We start from the raw sequence: 24,013 nt of genomic DNA, 5'->3' as shown, positions 1-24,013 counted from the left end.
GATTACCAATCCAAAGCACTTGACCATTAGATGGTATTTGTTTTTCTGATGAACACTGTAAAGAAGGAATGAAAGTACCATGGATCTAAATTGGCACCTTAGCTCCCCAAATTAGGAATGTCTTAACACCACTAACATTATCTCCATTAGCTCTCCAAATTAGAAATATCTTTAACATCACTGATGTTCTCCCTTCCACAGTATATCTCCTACCTTGTGTTTTGTCAGTGTAGCAGAATTGAAACTACAGAGGTAAACCATCTTCAAATAGCACTGAAACCTATAAGAAAGAGTGGAATGTCTTAGATGCCCTTTAAATCGACACCTGCCAAGTTAGAATCTGAAGCAATTCCCATTTTGAACTATCCAAAATTAATTTCGTACTTGATGTCTTTTTAGTCAAGACAGTTCTAAATTGTGATATTCAAGAATTCACATCCTTTTTGAGGGAAGAAGACCTGAAATGGATTCTGGAATGCTTCTGTATGTGACAGTCTTAACCTTTCCTTTAATTGTAGAAGAAGTGCAACTTTGTTGAATGATAACAAGGTTTAAGATCCTCTGTAGCTCAGTTTGGAATTCCAGGTAACAAGTAGTAATGCTAAGTGTAAGTACAGGTATTTCTTAAAACCTATGACAGAATTCTAGAAGTCTCAATCCTCCTCAAATACTAATATTGAATGTCTAATTTTATTGAAATAAAATAGAATTTATAGGAATAGGTATCAGTTGCTCTGGAAATTCTTCTGCCCCATTGTATGGATTTTTAAGTGATGACATCTTGGGGTTAACTACTAGATAAGTACATCAGACTATCTATTGCAAGCTCTATATTTCTCTAGGGGTCGGTTTTCTAGTAACCAAAAAATTATACCCTGGCTTCTGCACCTGTATGTTTCCTTCATTAATTTTTCTTGCATTTGACAAAGGCAAATTGGGGAAACAAGATGGGTGCTAAAAGCAAAAAAATGAAACAATGAAATGGATTTTGTAGTGAAGCAGTTTAGCATTGTGTTTAAGAGTATAGATTCTGGGATGAACCTAGAGGGTATTATGCTAAGAAAAATAAGTCAGTCAGAGAAAGACAAATACCGTATGATTTCACTCATGTGGAATTTGAGAAACAAAACATGAATATAGGGGAAGAGAAGGAAAAATAAGACGAAAATAGGGAAGCAAACCGTAAGAGGCACTGAACTCTAGGAAACAAACTGAGAGTTGCTAGAGGGGAGGTAGGTGGGGGGAAGGGGTAATTGGGTGATGGGCATTAAGGAGGGCACTTGATGTCATGAGCACTGGGTGTTATATGCAGCTGATGAATCACTAAATTCTACCCCTGAAACTAATAATACACTATGTGTTAACGAAATTGATTTTAAATACAGAGAAAAGAAGAGTATAGATTCTGGAGCTAAATTATGTAGATTCAGATTGTGGCTCTGCCATTTGCCTGCCTGTTGTGAACCTGGACAAATTACTTGAACTTTTGTAAAGTGAAGATAATAGAAGTATCTATCTCATAGGATTGTTGTGAGGATTAAATGAATTGATATATATGAGGTGATATAATAGAACATGCTTGGCATAGTAAGTACTTAATAAATATTAGTTATTATAATAGAGATGAAGGAGAATATTGGTAGCACCTCTTTTGTGTAGAACTTGTCCATCCAGAAACTTCATTAATCTACAGCACCAGAAAAGTCTGTGAGTAGCTAAATAGGTAGCCTAAAGAGCAAGCATTTTACTTGCTCTCTTCTGTTCTTGGCTGTCACTTGGCTTCTGTGTATCTTTTTTTGTAACTCTAGTAGGTTAGTGTGCCAGTTATCAATGTATTGCCTCTCAGCTCCAAATTTACTCTTCATTGACTACTCTGCAGAAATGGATATGGGCCCTTTAAGTATTTTTTCCTTTGCCAGCTGGCCCAGTAGAGGATACTGGCGAGAAAGAGGAAGGGTTTTTCCTTCTTGGTCCGTGCTTGCTTCTAGGCAACTACTCTGGCAGCTATTCTTATGGCACAGGCAGCCAGCCTCCCCGGTGCCCAGCTTCCCCAGTGCAGGCTCCTGCAGCATACACGTTTGGCTTCTCTGGCCTCCAGCTTGGCTTCTCCAGGGCCCAGCTCCGGCACTGCAGGCAGGTTTTCAAGCCGTAGACTCCTGCTGAACACATACTTCTCCAGCGCCCAGCAGTCAGTAGTTCTCACTGGCACCACCCTGCCTTGGGTAGTTTTATAGGATAGGAGAGTCTCTCCAGTAAGACACTTTCCCATGGCGCGCCTGGGTGGTTCAGTTGGTTAAGCGGCTGCCTTCGGCTCAGGTCATGATCCCAGGGTCCTGGGGTCAAGCCCCGCATCGGGCTCCCTGCTCAGTGGAGAGTGTGCTTCTCCCTCCCCCTCTGCCTGCCTCTCTGCCTACTTGTGCTATCTCTCTGTCAAATAAATAAATAAAATCTTAAAAAAAAAAGACACTTTTCCATGAACAGCTTTCTCTAACAGCCAAGAGTGCAGATTTCCAGCAAGTTCCACCAGTGTGGCGCCACAGAAACTTCTCTGCCTCTAATATTGTGCTTTATAATCAGTATAGAGTTGGTCTTCCTATTTCTGCCACAGAGGTCCTAAAACCCTTGGAATTTCCAAAGTGATGAGAGCCATAAAGGTGTCTTTTGCCATGTGAATGAGATGGTTTTTAGAATGCCCCTAGGTAATCTAAGGTTGGAGGCCGGTTGCCAGGAGAACCAACCATGTGATTGGAAGGTTGGAACCTTCATTCCCAACCTGGAAGGGAGAGGGGCCGGAGGTTAAATCAATTGCCAGTGCCAATGATTTACTCAATCTTGCCTGTGTAATGAAGCCTTCATAAAAACCCAGAAAGACAGGGATCAAAGAGCTTCTAGATTGATGAACACATGGAGATGCTGGGAGAGTTTTATGCCTGGAGAGGGCTTGGAAGCTCTGTGCCCTTTCCCCATACCTGGCCCTGTGCGTCTCTTCCATCTGGCTGTATCTGAATTATATCTTTTTTATAATAAACCAGTTAATCTAATAAGTAAAATGTTTGAGTTCTGTGATCCACTGTGGCAGATTAATCAAACCCGAGGAGAGGAGGTCAGTCAGAAACATAGGTGACAACCTGGACTTGGACTGGTATTGAATGTAGCTGGGGCGCAGGGGCACGAGAGCACCCGGCTCCAGGGGGTCCCAGACACACCAGGTTTGGCCACTTGCTGCTGACAAAATCCGAAGGCAGAGAGATGAATGATGGTGAAACGAGAAAGGAGTTTATGTCAGTGAGGCCAACACTGGGAAGACAGCGGACTAGCGTCTCAAAGACAGTCTCCAAAGTGCTGCAAATACTTCCAGGTTTATATGAGGAAAATGTGGGGCAAAGGTCGGTGGGTGTGTGCAGGTGGGCAGCAGACCGTCATGGCCTTGGAGTCAGTTATACAGGGTCTTGCTGTCTCAGGGCAGCCCTTATTGTTCAAGGGGGTAGTTTTGGTTCCTGTCAGGGGATGCTTTGCCTGCAGGGTCTTTTGCCACAGTTAAGAGGTAAGCTGGAAAGAAGAACTTGATCAGTTAGAAAGGTTGAGGTCAAAATGGAGGCAGTTGATGTTCTCTTTCATGAAGGTGGGGTGCAGTCTTATAGGACAGAACCCTTAACCTGTGGGATCTGATGTCTTCACGCAGATAGTGTTAGAATTAAGTTGGACTGTGGTACACCCAGCTGGTGTCCCAGCATTGCTTGGTGTGGGGACCCCCCCCAACACACACACATCAGAATTTGTCCCAGAATCTCTTACTGCTCTTCATTGAGCCCCAGCCATGCCCTTTCTAGCAGGGTTTGGATCTCCGCCCACTTGGGACATCTTCTTTGACCACTCTTACCTCAGTCCTATAGTAGGCACTTCTTTTATCTGCTGTTATTCTTATATTCTTTAGAGTTCTGTCCTATTAGTTATTTTCTCATTATTCTGTCCCCTGTTTTAAACTTGCTCTGTTCAAATTATGATTTCTCTTTCTTGATTGGACCCTGACTAATACAACTAGGTAATGGGTCATAAACGTCAGTAACTGCTAAGGCTGAACAGTGAATCAGGCCTGGAGTAAGATAAAACAGTTCAAGTGCCACAATATGTGGTAGCTGACCTTGAGTGTCAGTGCCTGGGAGTCATGAGGGAGTGGCGAGAACTGTGGTCATCTGAACGTGTGTCATTGGACAACCTCAGTCTTGGTGTGGCCAAATCATCCTACTTTTCAGAAGCTGGAAATCAGGGGCGCCTGGGTGGCTCAGTCATTAAGCGTCTGCCTTCGGCTCAAGTGATGATCCCAGGGTCCTGGGATTGAGCCCCACATCGGGCTCCCTGCTCAGCGGGGAGTCTGCTTCTCCCTCTCCCACTCCCCCTGCTTGTGCTCTCTCTCTCGCTGTATCTCTCTCTGTCAAATAAATAAATAAAATCTTTAAAAAAAAAAAAAAAGCTGGAAATCAGGGTTTTTACATGACATGTTTTGAATTTTACATTTTGGCTATTAAATCAAGTATTGTTACATCACTCTGTGGGCCAAGCCACCCGTGTTTATGAGTTGCCAGTCTATAACCTCTGGGCTGGACTGATTTCTAAGCTCTTCGAAAACTAGAAACAGCAAACTAGAAGGGGTGGGGGAAGCAAGTAGAGGAAATACATCACAACATGACAAGAGGGGGAGACTGGAAAACATTTCAGATTATTACAGAAGGTCAAAGTGCAGTTGTTTAGAACCACTTAATAAAGGGGAAGACATCTCCAAGTATACATTATTGAGGGCATTGTGCTCTCTGACCACAGTACAATAATTAATAGTAATAATAGCTACAGTGTTAATTTATGTGTCAAGTTCTGTGTTGATTTTAACAGTAACCTTGAGAGGGAAGAATTCTTGTCCTGTTTGTAGATGAGGAAACTAAGCTCAAACTGAGTTTACTAAGTTCAAAGCCGTTATTTATATAGCCTCTAAATAAATGAACAAATTTTTTTTTTTTTTTTTAAAGCTTGGCTGTGGGGCGCTTGGGTGGCTCAGTAGTTGGGCGCCTGCCTTCGGCTCGGGTCATGATCCCAGGGTCCTGGGATCGAGCCCTGCATGGGGCTCCCTGCTCCGCGGGAGGCCTGCTTCACCCCTCCCACTCTCCCTGCTTATGTTCCCTCTCTCGCTGTGTCTCTCTGTGTCAAATAAATAAAATCTTAAAAAAAAAAAAAAAGCTTGGCTGTATAATAGAGGCTCTTTGTGAAAATTTAGAAAATATGATAATTTGTAAAAGGAAAATAATATCATCTATTATCCCACTGTCCAGTGACAATTGCTAGTAACATTTTTTATTTCTTTCCATTCTTTTTTTTCTATTTGTCTGCATTTTTAACGTGGTTAATTATGTGGTTTATATATAATTTTACATTCTCCCTTCTTTTACCTGGTAGTATAACATAAGCGTTTTATTTTATTGCTAAAAATGTGTTCTAGGCATTTTTTAATGTTTTCATTACATTAGTTGTTTTATGTATAGAAATTCTCATGTATTTAAATTTGTTCTCACATTTTTGCCATGATAATAGTGTTGAATGAATGTTCTTGTGTCTAATGCTATGAATATATTTCAGATTATTTCCTTAGGAGTAGAATGACAAGATTAAAGGGCATAAATGCTCTTCAGAAGGTTCTCAATCTGTATTATGAAGGGGTTTTTTTAAGATTTTTTAAATTTATTTATTTTTATTTTTTTATTTTTTTTAAAGATTTTATTTATTTATTTGACAGAGAAAGACACAGCGAGAGAGGGAACACAAACGGGGAGTGGGAGACGGAGAAGCAGACTCCCCGCCGAGCAGGGAGCCCGATGCGGGACTCAATCCCGGGACTCCAGGATCATGACCTGAGCCAAAGGCAGTCGCTTAACCAACTGAGCACCCAGGCGCCCTTAATTTATTTTTTGACAGAGAGAGACACAGCGAGAGAGGGAACACAAGCAGAGGGAGTGGGAGAGGGAGAAGCAGGCTTCCTGCAGAGCAGGAAGCCCGATGTGGGGCTCTATCCAGGACCCTGGGATCATGACCTGAGCTGAAGGCAGACGCTTAACGACTGAGCCACCCAGGCGCCCCGAGGGTTTTTTTTAATGCATTTTTTCCAACAAATGCACATGACACTGTATTCTCACAAACATTGAATACTATTATTGTTAAGTTTTTAAACTTTGCTAATTTGATAAAAGAAAAATTTTTTAGGGGGAGGGGCAGAGGGAGAGAGAATCTTTTTTTTTTTTTTTTAAGGATTTTATTTATTCATTTGAGAGAGAGCACAAAGCGGGGAGAGGCAGAAGCAGACTCCTCGCTGAGCTGGGAGCCTATCATGGGGCTTGATTCCAGGACCTGGAGATCATGACCTGAGCTGAAGGCAGACGCCTAACCATCTGAGCCACCCAGGCGCCCCGGGAGAGAAAGAGAATCTTAGGCAGGCTCCATGCGCTGCATGAGTCCCACGTGGGTCCTGATCTCACGACCCCTGAGATCACGACTTGAGCCAAAATCAAGAGTTGGACGCTTAATTGAGTGAGCCACCCAGGAGCCTCGAGGAACATGTATTTTTATTATTTTAATTTTCTCAGGTCAATTAATCTTCTTACATATTAATAATATAATATGTGTTGCCAGTGTTCTTCCAGGTTCTCTCCCAGTGGGTTTTTGTTTGTGTTTGTTTTTGTAGTCACACTGAACAGTCCTGTGGGATTTCCATTATGCTTAGTTCTTTTATGTTTAAAAAACTCTTACTCAAAAAAAAAAAAAATTAGTCTTGTTTATCCAAAATTGGAGGAAGTGGAATTAATAAAGTATTGCTTGTTATTACCACTAAGTCAAATGAATTAGGAAAGGGGAAGCCTATATGCCACTGGAAAAATGGTAAATTATTGGAGATTGTTTGCTGCATTTTTATCCAAGTATCTGGGGTTTCATTTGTTATTCTTGCGAAGGAGGGGCTTAGAAGCCCCTTCTTGCGTGCTTCTAATGATGTTAGAGAGAAGTAATGATGACTGTTGCCCTGTGCTAAGTGTGCTGATGTTCTGCTCCTGCATGATAATCGTAGCGTCTGCCATATGCCCTTCTTACAGAGGAGGACACTGAACTTACTCACGGTTACTGCTGCAACTTAGAGGCAGGAAACTTTTGGGCAGCTTGTCTCAGTTGTCAGGACTTGAAGAACAAAGTTCACGTTTGAGTTTTCTTTATTACCTGTTCCTGACAATTAACAGCAGGTAATATAGCAGTTAAATTTGCAGTAGGAAGTATTTCCTTGAAGTAGGTTTGTTTGTAAGAAGATGGAGATGACCATTGTTGCTTGAACAGGAGTTACTCTGCACCCTAGGATATTTCATCTCTTTAATGCCTAGAGCTTTGAAGGGAGCAGTCTTATAATAAAAGAGCCATCTTTAATTTTTTAGAAAACTGCAGTTGATGCTTTCAGTACCAAAATGAACATGGTACAAGGGGGATTGAAATAAACTGTTTTAAATATTATAAGCTTTTAAATTATTGGCTTATATTTCATCAGACGAAATAATTTATTTATTTATTTTTTATTTTATTTTATTGAGAGAGACAGAGAGAGAGCATGAGAGAGAGGAGGGTCAGAGAGAGAAGCAGACCCCCTGCTGAGCAGGGAGCCCGATGCGGGACTTGATCCCAGGACTCCAGGATCATGACCTGAGCCAAAGGCAGTCGCTTAACCGACTGAGCCACCCAGGTGCCCCCAGACGAAATAATTTATTGATTATTTCTGTGAGCAAGGAAAGAAAAACCATTTAACTATGTTGGTGTCTGCCAAGAAAATTCAACTGGTTTCAAAGCTTTACACTGATAGTGAATGGCATTGAATACAAGCTGTTTTAATTAATACATCTGGTCAGTCCTTTGGCTCAGTCAGGTTGCAGCTGTGAGACCATAGAATGAACGTAAAACCAATGGCATTGCATAGTTCATGCCTCTCTTGAGCAAATATGTCATTTCTCTGACAGAAACTATTGCTCTGGGTACTCCGTTTTCATCTTGAACCACACTTGGAATTTGTAGTTCTTCATTCAAATACATCCTTAGAGTGACTTACCATAAGCAAAGGAGAGAACCTGTCAGCATTTTAACTTTGACATATACACAGTTTTGAGATTGAATACCAAGTTGTGAAACTGTGAAAAAATATAGCTATGCAAATAACATGGAGCCACATCTCTAGTGCTTGAAATAAATCAGATTGCATCTAAAATAATTTAGGTAATTAAGAAATTTTTAGAAAATAAAAATGGAAACCACAAGCTGTGACAGTGCTGCTTATCTTTTTGACAACTGATTCTTTGTGTCATTACAAGTGTTACCTCTGTAGTATTAGTCATCCTGAGAAGGTTAGTAGACATTTACCTAGCTCATAAAAGTTATGGAGGATGAACAATCTTTGTATTGCTTTGTTGAAGATTGAAGTAGTGACTGAACAAGATTCTGAGCTCCTTGGGAAAAAAAAAATAGATATCATTTAAGATATTTGCATTAATGAGACAAATGACAGCATTGCTTCACATTTACTATAATGGAATCCCATTATGGTTCTTTATTATATGTACTTGAATACCCCTTGAGCTAAAGCATAAATTCCAAAGCATCTAACCACTGAAAATTCTTGATATGGTTACACTTGTAAGGAATATGTTAGGCCTATTTCCCAGGCCTAAAGAGGTTCCACTGCATTTGTGTATCTGTTGATATTAGAGCCAGTGAAATGGGCGGGGGTACCAAGTCCCTAGTCCCTTGCATGGTACTAGGCATTTAATTCATTCTTTCAATAAATATTTAGGGAGAATTTGTTATATGCCAGTTTCTGTCCTATAAACTGCTGAGCGTTGAGCAGTAAATTAAAAACGAAAACACATTCCCTCACAGAACAGAATTTTGGGGTAAGGACAAACATAGTGTTCAGTGGATGTTTAACCTCATTTGGTAAATAAATGTGCTTTACTTAATTTCAAAAGGAACTAGAACATAATGCAGTAATTTTAGCTCTCATTGTCTTTCCTCTAAGGAGGTTTTATAAAACCAGATGATTTACTCATGTTTACCTTGATCTTTTCTTATATTTTCTCAAGTTCTTTGTTTCAAAATTGTTTATGGTATTATAATACAGATCTCATATTTACACTGAAGGTCAGGGTTTTCCAGGCTTTTGCGTTTCACAGATCAGTAATATTTTTTTGAAATTAGGGAAAATTGACACAAGATTGCTTTTAATTTTGCCAAGTAAGGAAACTAAAAATGAAAACTATTGTCACCATCATTTTTTAAAAGAAAGGACATTTTAAGATGAAAAAACAGATAGGACATAATCTCAGAATGAAGAATAGCCTTCTACATTGAAGAAATAAAACCGTAGGAAAAGCTTGGTACATTGTCCTTCTCCTACTTTGCTATGGAGCTTTAGAAACTGTCAGTAGAGAACAAGTATAACTAATTATAATTTTGGTTTTTCTCTTGTTGTTTAGGGATTCTGCTGGCTCACACTATTTAAAGAGGCAGTGTGATTGAATGTTACCTTTCTTCAGAGGTAGATTTTGTATAAGGAATTGTATATATTGTGCCATGTGATGAACATTGTCTTGGAATGTACAGGGCAACAGAGTACATTGTCAAATCTAATCATGTCCCTCCCACTAACTAGCCTACCCATGGGATCTTGAGCAAATTATTTCTCACCTTTGGCCTTTGATTCTTCATCTGTATATTGAAAGAAGATAATTTTTTACATTTTCTTCCAGTTCTTAAACTTGGATTCTGTGTTGATAACTTTGGTAGCTAGTATCCCTCTTATTAATCTGAAGATTAGTAAAATAAAAGAAAATAAAAATAATTTTTACTGTGTCTTTCTAGAAATTTGGATCAGGCAGCATTTTAGGAGAATTATTTTTTTACTTCATGGATTTGAAAGTTTTTTTCTTTTTTTTTTTTTTTTAAAGATTTTATTTATTTATTTGAGACAGACAGAATGAGAGGGAGGAGGGTCAGAGGGAGAAGCAGACTCCCTGCCGAGCAGGGAGCCCGATGCGGGACTCGATCCCGGGACTCCAGGATCATGACCTGAGCCGAAGGCAGTCGCTCAACCAACTGAGCCACCCAGGCGCCCCGAAAGTTTTTTTCTTAATGCCCATAGATGTCTAAGCTATTCTGGATGGCATGTATCCCTCAGTTATTTTGCATGGTACTACTTCACCTGCAACTTAATTATGTAGAATGCAAGCCTCAAGAACTCACCTCTGCTCCTGGTTTTTAAATCTTGTCTTTATTGTACTTCACGTGACACCAATGTAGAATATTCTAAAGCACTTGGTCAGTGCCTAGTGAATTTGTGGATTGGTCCAGAATTGTGAATACTACTGGTTTTTCCATGCAGTCATTGACATAAAATTGTGAGGAATGACTAAAGGAATGTCTGAATGACAGATGAATTGTTTAAGAAAGAATTTTGGAAGTGCCTTTTAGTATTATACATAGACTCTGAGCTTGGTTTCAAAGAGCTGCCATGAAGAAGCTTTGTTACAATTGAATAGTTCTAAAATGAATCCTTTCAGGGCTCCTGGCAGAGTAAATTAGTACCCAGGTAATTTTTTATAGATATGTAATTTTGTAGAGTAAAAGGCACCTATCTTAATGCAGTTTGATGAACTTTGACAGATGTATACAAATGTCCGTCATGTCCCAGTCAAGATTTAGAACAGTCCCATCATCCTAACAAAAATAACCTGGTGCCATTTTCTAGTTAATGTTAATCTCTCCTGCCACTGTGTTCTCACACTAACCCCTTCTGCTGGAGGCAGCCACTGTTCTGATTTCTTTTGCCAAGGGTTAGTTTGGACTGCTTTTAAACTTCATATAAATGGACTCGGACAGTAAGTTAACTCTTTTGTGTAAGGCTTCTTTCATTTAAACATCAGAATGATGTTTTTGAACTTCATCAGGTTGCTGTCTGTAGCAGTAGTTTATTCCTTTTTGTTACTGAGTAGTGTTCCATTGTATGAGTATACCACAGTTTGTTTATACATTCTCCTCTTGATGGACATCTGATCAAATTGTGCCTCTTCTTGATAAAGCTCCTATGAACATTCTTGTACAAGTGTTTTTGTGAACATACATTTTTATTTCTCTTGGAAAATACCAAAAGTGGAATTGCTGATAAGAGAATAACTTATCAGGTTATTCTTGATAGCAGAATAACTTGATAAGAGACTAATAGTTTTCCAAAGTGGTTGTACCATTTCATGGTCCCAGCAGCAATGCATGAGAGCTCCACTTGCTCTGTATCTTTGCCATCATTTAGTGTCGTCAGTCTTTAATCTGAGCCATTCTAGTGGGTGTAAAGAAGTATCTTGTAGTTTAGATTTGCATTTTCCTGGTGAGTAAAGATGCTGAGCATCTTTTCATGGGCGTATTGGACATTCATATATCTTTGGTGAAGTACCTATTCAATATTTTACCCATTTTTTGTTGCGTGGGTTTTTTGTTTGTTTTTGCCTCTTACTGAGTTGTGAAAGTTGTGGAAGTTCTTTATATTTCACAAGCCCTTTATCAGTATCTTAGGTTGGGTTACCCAGAAAACAGACTCTGAGAAGGAGATTTGCATGCAGTAAGTTTATTGGGGAGTGCTCTTGGGAATAACACCTGGGAAAGAATGAGTAGAATTAAGCAGATGGAGAAGTTGAATTGTAATTCGGTACAGTAGAGGCCTCAGCTCACCTGGCTCTGAAGCTGGATGGCTCTTCAGAGATATCCGGAATTGAGGCAAGAGGACCTGGCCTTGTACCTCCTTCCAGACAACCCAGGGGACTAGTCATGGGATGTGAACTGCCCTGCGAGAGGAAATATAGCCTTAGGTTAGTCAGTATCCTTTGGCCCCAAGTAAGGTCCTCAGAGACTCAGCTGTGAGCCATCAGTAGGCAACACTCCCAGCAGCTAGGGAAACAGGTGTCTCCAACCTGGAGGAGATGGACGTGGGCAGTGTTACCAGCATCCACTACAGATATATGTGTTGTGGATATTTTCTTCCAGTATGTAGCTTGTCCATTTTCTTAGTGGATCAGCAAATGTTTTAAATTCTTTTTTTTTTCCTGAAGATTCCATTTGTTTATTTGCCAGAGAGAGAGGGAGAGTACAAGCAGGGGGAGTGGCAGGCAGAGGGAGAAGCAGGCTCCCCGCTAAGCAAGGAGCCCGATGCGGGACTCGATCCCAGGACCCTGAGATCATGACCCGAGCCGAAGGCAGACGCCCAACCATCTGAGCCACCCAGGCGCCCCTGTTTTACAGTCAGTTTTTTTTTTATTATGTTCATCACCATACATTACATCATTAATTTTTGATGTAGTGTTCCATGATTCATTGTTTGCGTATAACACCCGGTGCTCCAAGAATGTGCCCTCTTTAATACCCATCACCAGGCTAACCCATCCTCCCACTCCCCTCCCCTCTAGAACCCTCAGTTTGTTTTTCAGAGTCCATCATCTCTTATGGTTCATCTCAGGCACCCCTGTTTTAAATTCTTTTTGTGTGCGTATCCTTGCTAAGAAATTTTGCCAACATCAAGATTGCAAAAATATTCTTCCTTCTAGAAGTTTTTGTGTTCTAGATTTTATATTAAAGTATAATCCATCAAGAATTAATTTATGTGTATGATGTGAGCTGCCACCCCAGTAATTCTTGAGGGTGCTCAGCTCTTTTCTCTTTTAAGTACACCCCTTTCATCACTTCTCATCTTCCCTTAATTTGCAATGCAGGGGCATCTTTCATTTCCATTTCCCAGAGTAGAGCATAGTCATAGTCAAAATGCTGATAGGACAATTTTCTTCCCTAGCAATTTATTCATTAGTTTGAATTGTGGAGTTCTGAAACCAAGTCCCTACAATGAAATGGTATGCTCAGTCCAGTTCAGTTTACCATTATTTTTGTCCTTCCTCGGGAGTAAAACTTTACATTCATGAATTTTTTTAAAGCAAAGGTGACTTTTATGAATTCATTAGAGAAAATGAGGAGAAGACTAAGTCATATACCATGTCCCCTTCTACACAGAATAGAGCTGTTTTTCCATCTCGTGTTCTCCATGCTCTGACAGTTCATCTCAAATGAATGCCGTGATTAACAGTGCTTTGATGAGTTTGGTAACTTGTAAACGACAAAAGCTCTTAGAATAGCTCAGGATTAAATATTAAAATAGTAACACCAAAAGAAATAAAATAGTAACACCAGTTGTTTGGTGTAATTTTTCCAAAATGCGTCAATCACTTTCTCGTTGCCTCCTATATAAGACATGTAGAAGTATTTATTTTACAGAAGAAAAGCTAAAGTACTGAATTATTAACCAGTTTGGACATGGAGCCATTTCTACCTCCCAAGCCAGTGCCCCCAACTGCTGGATGCATTCAGAATACTCTATAAGTAGCTAATAATGGCCATCCTGAATGTATGAAGGACCGACCTGGCCTGTGCGCTAGGGAGTGGGGGCTTCTCCTCTTGCTATATGGCAAGTATTAGTTGGTGCTGACTTTGCAACTGTAGTTTCTCCATTTTCACTAGAGACACGATGAGATATAGATTCCTTTCTTCCTCCCAAACGAGGGGGTGGTAATGCTTCAACCAGCCTGTCAGCTAAGAACGCATTTTCCTATAGGGACAGTGTATATGTATGTATGTATGTGTATATTATATATTTATTCCCCTAGCCTCAGAGTCACAAGTGCAGTAGTATGTCAGAGATAATACAGCCACTGTTATTTTTGCTAACCTCATAAAGGAAACTAAAACAGAAAAGTGAAGTACATGACATTCCATTCATTAATTAGTGAAATTTTTTCTTAAGTAATGTACATAATTTCCTCCTTTTAGTTTTTAAGGTCATTTTTCATACTTCTAAGACTCCAGGAAGCCGTATAGGGTACACCACTGCCTCAAGAAATTTTGAAATGGGGGTGCCTGGGTGGCTCAATCATTAAACATCTGCCTTCGGCTCAGGTCATGATCCCAGGGTCTTGGGATCGAGCCCCACATCGGGCTCCCTCCTGAGCGGGAAGCCTGCTTCTCCCTCTCCCACTCCCCCTGCTTGTGTTCCCACTCTCACTGTGTCTCTCTCTGTCAAATAAATAAAATCTTAAAAAAAAAAAAAAAAAAAGAAATTTTGAAATGTAATCTTTTATATCTTGTATGTCAGGAGGCAGTCTCTCAAAGAAATTTGGGTAGTAAGAAAAAAATTGAGATTAGGTTGGATTAAAACCGTAGATCATTTATGGCATAGATTGTGATGATGGTTTCACAGATATATGTTTATCTCCATACACGTCAAGTTGTATACATTAAACATCCTACAGCTTTTGGTATTTCAGTCATACCTCAGTAAAGCAGTTTTTAAAGACATCCGTAGAACATTTTAGTACTGAATTAATTAAGCACATTTTTTTTTTGTATGAGTAATACATGTTCATTGTAGCTCAGTTACAAATATGTTTTTATAAGTTGTATATTACATATTATGTTTATATATTATAAAGTCAAAAATTTGTTAATGTTTGATTTACACTTGTTCTACTTACGTGTATACTTTTTATTACAAATATGAGATTTGTAATAAAATTATCAGTGCATATGGTTTGCCACCAGCTTTTTCCTCATAGTAGTGCATCATGACTTTCTGTATCCATGAATAGACCTGAATCATATAATGGCGCGGTGTTGTACTGTGATGAAGTATTATGGTTTACTCAATCAAACTCCTTGTTTGAACATTTAGGATATTTTCAGGTTTGCACTCTTAGTGCGGTGATCATCTTTGCATAGTTCTTTCTTAGGATGAATTTCTAGAAGTGAAATTGCTGGATCAAAGAATTCACATTTTTGAGGCTTCAAATTGAAATCACCAAATAGGAGTCCAGATAGGTTGTAGCAATTTACATTTCTCCCAGCATCGGACAAGTGTGCTCTTTTCTCCCATCGTGGATAATAGACAAGTTTTCCCACATCATTGCCAATCTGGCAAATTTGTAAGTGGCATCTCCCTGTTTTTTTTTTAATTGGCATTAATTCTTCATGAAGCTGACCCTGTTTCATGTTCATTGGCTATTGTAGATTTTGGTCTCACAAATGAGCAGCTCATGGTCTTGATTACAGATACCTCAGAAACTTTTTCTCATTCAGTCATCAATCTTTTCATCAGTTTCTTGTGTTTCCTTTCCAGGAGCGGCTAAAGCTGGTGACTGTTTTGGGTGCTGGCCTTCTCTGTGGAACTGCACTGGCGGTCATCGTGCCCGAAGGAGTACACGCACTTTATGAAGATATTCTTGAGGGTGAGAAAGAAGAGGGTCTGCTTTGAGATATGTTGTTGACATAGAGGGTTGAAAGGAGAAGCCTAGTGGGTTTTTTTCCTGAACATACTTCATATTTGCCATGGAATTCTACCCTGGGAAGAGTTCTTAAAACATATCTTCTGACATCTTTGACATTGAACACATCCTTCGCAGTTTTTGAATTGAATCCCCAATTCATGAATACCACGTAAGATTTATTTGCAGTAATGCATGAATTCCAGTCTAAGTATGACAGTCCTTTTTTAAAGCCCACTTAAAAACTTCCCAAATTCTACATGATAGTAATTGTATTTTTAGTGTTCTTTAATTGAAAAAATAAACAGATTATACACATTTGGATTCAAGGAGTCTTTACAGTAAACTTGTAGGTATTTGGTGGGGATCTCTGCAGTAAAGGAGAGCCAAAAAAGTGAAAGAAGTCTTTCCTGACCCTAAGAACAATGAGCAGAGAACGAAGAGTATAGGTATGTGAGAGTAAATACTGGGTAGGCGGCTTGGGTCACTCACCTGCTAGACAGTTTGGTCCTCACACCTGGAAACATACTTGATTTAGATTTGTGACTCAGCAAAATCAGATTACTGCTTGTCACGCAACTTCAGACACCTGTGAAGGGGCGCCTGGGTGGCTCAGTTGGTTAAGCAACTGCCTTCGGCTCAGGTCATGATCCTGGAGTCCCGGGATCGAGTCCCACATCGGGCTCCCTGCTCAGCAGGGAGTCTGCTTCTCCCTCTGACCCTCCCCCCTCTCATGCTCTCTCTCTCTCATTCTCTCTCTCAAATAAATAAATAAAATCTTCAAAAAAAAAAGACACCTGTGAAGGATCGAAATCACAACTATTACGTTGTTGAGTGGAATCTTCAAGTGCCAGTACTCAACTGGACTTTAAGAGTAGTATAGAAAGGTAGGCACTTTCCAAATTTCATACTAGATACAATATAATAAGCAGCTTTTCAGATCTCAGTCAAGGAAAAAAGCTGTGTCCTTTATCCAGAGTGATGATGCTCTCCTCCCTGGGGTGTCAATATAGGCATAATGAATGTTGTCAATATAGACATAATGAATGGTGTTGGGTAGGCAAAGAGTGGTGGCAGATGTTATATATGAGGATTGTGGGGGTCTTATTGCAAAATAGGAGAGAGGATGAAGACTGGTCAAATTTAGGGGGGAGATAATAAATCAGGAGTCCAGGGCAGTGGTTTCTGCTCTTTTTGATCGCACATCCTATTGGGGGGAAAAATAAGCATGCACTATTGCACTGATTTATGTATGCATTATAAAACACAAACCTAAAATAGAAAATTTTGAAGTATGAGGTTTAAAGTAAATTTGTATAGAAGACCAATACAGTTGACCTTTGAACAACACAGGTTTGAACTATGTGGGTCCACTTAATATGTGGCTTTTTTTTTTGGTACAGTACTATAAATGTGTTTCCTCTTCCTTAATCTTTTCTCTGGCTTACTTTATTGTAAGAATGTAGTATGTAATATGTAGAACATACAAAATATGCATTAAAAGACTATGTTATCAGTAAGGCATCTGGTCAACGGTAGGCTATTAATAGTTAAGTTTTTGAGGAGTCCCAAGCTATATGCGGGTTTTCAACTGCGCAAGGGGTCAGCACCCTAACCCCCCATGTTTTTCAAGCATCACCTGTATTTTCTTTCGTATCCCAGTGGATCATCTTGAATTTTTCTGATGTGTGATTATTTCAGTGCAGAGATCACTATTCTGGTATACTAGAAAACTTTCAGATCATGACCAAATAGACAAAAATTTTTTTCCTTGACCTTGTAGCTAAGAAAGAATTATGAGTAGCAGTTGTTTTCCTTAAAAAGTTCCTTTTTTAGGGGTGCAGTTTAAAAGTTTTCTGGTCCCTAACCTAGACTACAAAATCAGAATCTCAAGAGAAGGGACCTAGGAATATCTATTTTTAACAGGTTTTCATCTGATTCTTACTAGAAAAGTTTGGGAAACACTTGGGTAAAGGAAAAAAAAAGTTTTTCAGGTATATTTTTTGGGTTTTTTTAAATAGCAGTTTTATTAAGATATAATTGACATACCAGATTTCAGGTATAGTTTTAAGCTTAAATTCAGCTATCATGTTGTCGAGTTGCATTCCTTCATTTTCAGTGTTCTTGATTTGGGGCCCAAAATAATTTTGTGGATTCATTTGAAAGCAGATACAATGTGCTTTTTAAACCTGCTTTTCTAAAAAGTAAGCATTCTAGTTTCTTTAGCCTTTCATCATGGATTAGTCTCCAGCCCTAAACCGTCATTTCAATTAAGAAAGGTATTTTCATTTATATATTTTACATTCACTCTTCTTGGTGGACACGTCCTTGAGTTTTGACAGATGCATAGTCATGTTATCACCAGTGTAATCAAAATACAGAACAGTGCCATCACCCAAAAACCATTCCCTCATGCTGCCCTTCTGTAATCATACCCTTCCTCCACCCCCAACCTCTGGCAACCATAGATCTCTTCCCTCTCCCTATAGTTTTGCCTTTTCAGAATGTCATGTAAGTGAAATTGTGCAGCCTTTTGGTCTGGCTTCTTTTGCTTAGCCTAATGCATTTGAGAGCCATCATGTTGTGGTGTGTATCTATCGCTGGTCTGTTGTGCCTTTTTATTTCTGAGTAGTATTCCATTGTTTGGATGAACCGTAGTTTGTTTTTTCCTTCACCTTTTCCTTTCCTTTTTCTTTCCTTCCTTTAAAGACATATTGGTTTTTGGGGCACCTGGGTGGCTCAGTCGTTAAGTGTCTTCCTTCGGCTCGGGTCATGATCCCAGGGTCCTGGGATCGAGCCCCGCATCGGGCTCCCTGCTCCGCGGGAAGCCTGCTTCTCCCTCTCCCACTCCCCCTGCTTGTGTTCCCTCTCTCGCTGTGTCTCCCTCTGTCAAATAAAAAATAAAAATTAAAAAAAAGACTGGTTTTTTTCAGTTTGGGTGGAAATATGAATAAAGTCACTATAAACATTTGTATACAGATTTTTGTGTGAACTTGAGTTATTTTTCTTGTGTAATTACCTATAAGTAGAATGGTTGGATCATATGGTAAGTGTATGTTTAACTTAAGAAATTACCAAACTCTTTTTCTAAGTAGCTGTACCATTTTGCATTCCCAGCAATAATGGATGAGAGTTCAGTTGCTTCACTTTCTTGTCAGCACTTGATGCTATTTATTTTGGGGTTTTTTTTAAGATTTTTTTTTTTTTTAATTTATTTGACAGAGAGAGACACAGCAAGAGAGGGAACACAAGTAGGGGGAGTGGGAGAGGGAGAAGCAGGCTTTCTGCCGAGCAGGGAGCCCGATGCAGGGCTGGATCCCAAGATCCTGGGATCATGACCTGAGCCGAAGGCAGACATTTAACGACTGAGCCACCCAGGTGCCCCTTGTTTGGTTTTTTTATTTTTAGCCATTCTAATAGGTAATGCTATCCCAGTGTGGTTTTAATTTGCAATTCCCTAATGGTTAATGATGTTAAACATCTTTTCATATGCTTCTTTGCCATTATTATGTGTTCTTTGATGATTCAAATTTTCGCCTATTTTTTGAGTTTTCTTATTATTGAGTTTTGAGGGTTCTTTACATGTTCTGGATACAAGTTACTATTTTTTTGCTTTTTGTTTTTAAGTAAGCTCTAGGCCCAACATGGGGCTTGAACTCATGACCCCAGCATCAAGGGTTGCATGCTGTACCAACTGAGCCAGACAGGGGCCCCCTGGATACAAGTCTTTTTTTTTTTTTTTTTAAGATTATTTATTTGAGAGAGACAGAGAGAGTGAGCATGAGCAGGGGGAGGGGCAGAGGGAGAGGGAGGGAGAAGAGACTCCTGAAGCAGACTCCCCAGTGAGCGTGGAGCCTGACATGGGGCTCAATCCCAGGACCCTGAGATTATGACCTGAGCTGAAATCAGGCGTAAGCCGCTTATCTGACTGAGCCACTCTGGCCACCCCTGGATACAAGTCTTATCAGATAGGTGATCTACAAATATTTTCTCCTAGTCTTTGGCTTATCTTTTCAGTCTCTTAACAGTATCATTGACAGAGTAGTTTTTAATTTTGATAAACTCCAATTTATCAATTCTTTCTTTCATGAATTGTGCTTTGGGGTCATACCTAAAATCCCTTTGCTGAACCCAAGTTCACAAATGTTTTCTCTTTTGTTTTCCTCTAGAAGTTTTGTAATTTTAGGTTTTACACTTAGTATGTGTTAACTCAACAAAATTGAGTTAATTTTGTATCTGATGTAAGGTTCATTTTTTTGGGATATGGATGGATGTCCAATAGTTCCAACACCCTTTGTTGAAAAGATTAATTACCTTTGCACCTTTGTCAAAAATCAATTGACCACATTTGTGTTGGTCTATTTCTAGACTCTCTATTCTGTTCAGTTGATCTACATGTCTGTCCTTTGCCAATACAACCTTGTCTTTTTGTTTTTTCTTTTTAAGATTTTATTTATTTATTGGAGAGAGTTGAGTGAGTGAGAGCACGAGCTTGGGGAGGAGCAGAGGGAGAAGGAGAAGCAGACTCCCCACTGAGCAGGGATCCTGACGAAGGGCTCAATCCCAGGGCTCCGGGAACATGACCTGAACTGAAGGCAGACGCTTAACTGACTAAGCCATCCAGGCACCCCCAGTACAACCTTGTCTTGATGACTGTAGCTTTATAGCAAATCTTGACATCAGATGGTGAAATCCTTCTAACTTCATTTTTATTTTTCAAAATTATTTTGGTTAAACTAGTTCCTTTGCCTTTCTATAAAAACTTTAGAATCAGCTTGTCAATGTCTACACAAAAAATCATGCTGAGACTCTGATTGAGTTGCATCTGTAGATTAATTTGGGGAGAATTGACATTTTGAAAATACTGTATTTTCCAATCCATGAATATAAATCTCCATTTTTTTAGGTCTTTGATTTCTTTTATCAGTGCTATAGTTTTTAAATTTTTTTGATTTTAATTTTTATTTCTTTTTAAGTAACTTCCATGCCCAACAATGGGGCTCAAACTCAGAGTTCCAAGATCAAGAGTCCTATGCTCCACTGACTGAGCCAGCTAGGCACCCCCAGTGTTGTAGCTTTTAGCATACAGATCTATAGGTATTCTGTTATATTTATACCTAAATATTTCCTGTTTTTCGTGTGATTGTAAATGATACTTTAAAAATATTTCAATTTCCAGTATTCTAGTATATAGAAATTTGCTAAACTCACTTGTTATAGGAGCTTTTTGTAGATTCCTTGTGATTTGCTACACAATCATATCATCTATGAATATAGACAGTTTAATGCTTTCTTTTCCGGAGACACTTTCATGTTTTGTTTTCCAATATGCTTTAAAATTTTTTTTCCGGGCGCCTGGGTGGCTCAGTTGGTTAAGCGTCTGCCTTGGGCTCAGGTCATGATCCCGGGGTCCTGGGATCGAGTCCTACATCACGCTCCCCTTGCTCTGCGGGGAGTCTGCTTCTCCCTTTGCCTCTGCCTGAGCTCCCCCTGCTTGTGCTCTCTCTCTCTCTTTTCAAATAAATAAATAAAATCTTTTAAAAAAATAAAATAAAAATTTTTTTCCTTTCCTTATTGCACTGGTTAGACCATCTAGTATGAGGTTGATTAGGAATGAAAATAGTCAGCCTTGCCTTATTGTCACTCAGTCTTTCACCATTAAGTATAATGTTAGCTGTAGATTTTTTTTTTAATTTATTCATTCGAGATAGAGAGAGAGCATGAGCAGGGGTAGAAGCAGAGGGAGGGGGAGAAGCAGACTCCCCGCTGAGCAGGGAGCCCGATGCGGGGTTCCATCCCAGGACCCTGGGATCATGACCTGAGCCGAAGGCAGACGCTTGACGACTGAGCCACCCAGGTGCCCCTAGAGCACATAGTTATGATAACTGATTTAAAGTCTTGAGTATTCCAGTATCTGATTTGCTTTGGGATTGGATTGATTCTTTTTTCCCTTCATGATTGGTGAAATTTTTCACCAATGAAATGCTTAACTGACTGAGCCACCCAGGTGCCCCAATTTTTCTGTTTCTTTGTATGTCAAGCAAGTTTGGGTTGTATTCTGTACATTTTTAATAATATATTTTGGAACTTTGGGTCCTTTCAAAATCCTCTAGAGAACATTTACTTCTTTTGTTTTAGCAGTCACTAGCCTGGTTGGTTTCAGACTGCCAGTTCTTTGGTGCCTTTTTGTGTGATGGTTTTAATTTTAGTTCAGTTTTCAAAGCCTTTGTAATGCTGCTTTGGGTATGTCCTATCCCTGCAGAGTTCAAGGGTAAGTCTGGGACTGGTGCCATTTATACGCACTGTTAGGGGAACCCTCCTTAGCTGTTTCCTCTCCAGTATTCTTCTCACACTCCCTGGCTCCCAGGGGACCCTTTACCTAGCCCTGTGGCCAGAAAGATGGGGTTTTTCTAGGAGTTGTAGCTGCCTGTGCTGCCATTGCACAGTTCTGGGTAACTCGGGGTGCCCTCAGGGCAAGGTGGCAGGAGAAAAGAGAGAACAAAATAACCATATCTCCCCCCCGCCCCCACCCCCGGCCCCTGTGTTCTTGCAACCACTCTGGCCAGAAAGATGGGGGTTTTTCTGGGGGTTTTCACTGCCTGTGTTGCTGCCATGCAGTTCCCCAACTGGGACTGCCTTCAAGGCCAGGCTGGGAAAGAAAAAAGAGGGTGGTTTCCCTCCATAAGGACATCCCCCAGCAGCCCCTTTCCCTGGTTCTCTGGCCAGAAGGACGAGGTTTCTTTTGCAGTTTTTGCTGCCCTCTCTCCTCTTGTTACTGTTTACATTTGTAGTCCTTAGGTAGTTCTTTGGTTGTTTTGTCCAGAGTTTCTGTAGTAATCATTGTATGATTGAGGCAACACTAGGTTTACTCCATCTGAGCCAGCTCCAAAAGTCCCCATCATTCTTTTTAAAAAGTAAAATATTAATACCCCACTCTGAAAAATTTTTTGAGGTAGCTTAACCATCTTAGTAACCGTAAGCTGTCTCCACATTTTCCACATCTGTCTGCACACTGGTGAGCTTAGTCACATCGCTTTCATTTCTGCTACTTTATCTTTTTCTCCGCCCCCTCTTTCTTTATTGTAGATCCAACCAGCTTTTCTTCCAACTTCAAGAGAGGAGTTTGTGTACATGTTTACTACAACCTATAGTTTAGTTCTTCTGTGGACCTTATAATTATAATTAACAGATATTTTTTCAGAGCTCAATATATCATGTTAACTGAGTGCTCTGGCACTTTAATAAGCATTATTAAATACTAATTAATGTAAAGAGGAACCTCTCATACTTTTCTCTAATTATAGCTCTAAAATCACTGGAATTAGATCAGCATTCGTGTGAGAAGACTGTCTCTACAGAAACAGGTTTTAAGAATGTAGTCTATTGAGGACTGCAGTGCTTGTTTACTGTGGGGCTAAATTTGAAACCACCATAATTCTTTGGGACATGAGAATTGGTATATTGAGAAAGGCAGGCTATGGGGTCAAAGACCTAAATAGAAACCTGAAGCCGATATTATTCATAATTGTTAGGATAGTCCTAACTGTTATTTGGAGTGGTTCAATATAGATTATTTCACTAAATTTCTCCATGAATGCCACATATCAGATTTTTTAGAGAAGTACAGTTATCTTATGGTTTTGTCATTTTGCTCTACATTTAAATAAAAGGAGAGGGTTAAATCTGTTATATTTAACTAACTCTTGGCCTGTCATTCATTAATAAAAATGGAGCTCTTTAAAACTCTTACACTTTGTCCTCAGGATTCTGAAATATGGATGATCGTGGAATGATATCTATCTCTTCTACTTCTTATTTTGTCTGCTAAAATGTCTGATCTCTGCTTTTTTCCCCTGCCTCTTCCCCTCCCTTCCCCCAACATTGTTTATTACTCACTATTGTTTCTGACTGATATTCAGATCAATTATATAACAAAAGATGTTTAAAAATGAATCTCCCAAATTCCATTTAATATATAACTATGTTCCTGAACATTTAGTGAGCACTTAGCATATACCAGCTATTGTGTGGAGCCCTTCACATTTATTGTCTAATCATCCCAACAGCCATCTGAGGTGGGTACTGTTTTACAGATGAGGACATGAAGCCACAAAGAGGTGGAATGACATGTCCAAGATACTCAGCTAGTAAGTGTCACGATCAGGATTTGAACACAGGCAATCTTACTCTGAAACCTCTACTTTTTTTTAAGCTTAAGTTTCCCCACAAGGAGAATTTTATTGACAGCACTAGTTTATTTTCCTCTTAAAAGCCCAGTTGCAACCAAATGAAGTGAACATACCTCAAAATTTTATTGTCTTCATAATATAACAAAATATGAAGCTTAGAACTGGATCACTTGTCCTTTTCTCTTCGTATCTTCTCCCGGTTCATACTGCTTGCATCTCTTTTTTTTTTTTTTTTTAAAGATTTTATTTATTTAACAGAGAGAGACATAGCGAGAGCAGGAACACAAGCAGGGGGAGTGGGAGAGGGAGAAGCAGGCTTCCCGCAGAGCGGGAAGCCCGATGTGGGACTCGATCCCAGGACCCTGGGATCATGACCTGAGCCGAAGGCAGACGCTTAACGACTGAGCCACCCAG

The 24,013-nt window shown here is 39.7% G+C and overlaps 1 protein-coding gene across 2 annotated transcripts in view; it reads left to right on the top strand.

Annotated features, from left to right (window-relative positions):
• SLC39A9 (solute carrier family 39 member 9) overlaps positions 1-24,013 on the top strand; it is a 53,842-nt gene that overhangs the window by 3,648 nt on the left and 26,181 nt on the right. For both annotated transcript variants that reach the window (XM_081830350.1, XM_081830351.1), the window contains exon 2: positions 15,266-15,374. In XM_081830350.1, the coding sequence (XP_081686476.1) occupies positions 15,266-15,374 (109 nt within the window). The remainder of the gene's footprint in view (positions 1-15,265; positions 15,375-24,013) is intronic.

Source organism: Leptonychotes weddellii, chromosome 9 (assembly GCF_054177405.1).
Source record: "Leptonychotes weddellii isolate Sample4059 chromosome 9, ASM5417740v2, whole genome shotgun sequence".
Classification (NCBI taxonomy): domain Eukaryota; kingdom Metazoa; phylum Chordata; class Mammalia; order Carnivora; family Phocidae; genus Leptonychotes; species Leptonychotes weddellii.
This window is presented reverse-complemented; position numbering and strand designations above follow the sequence as displayed.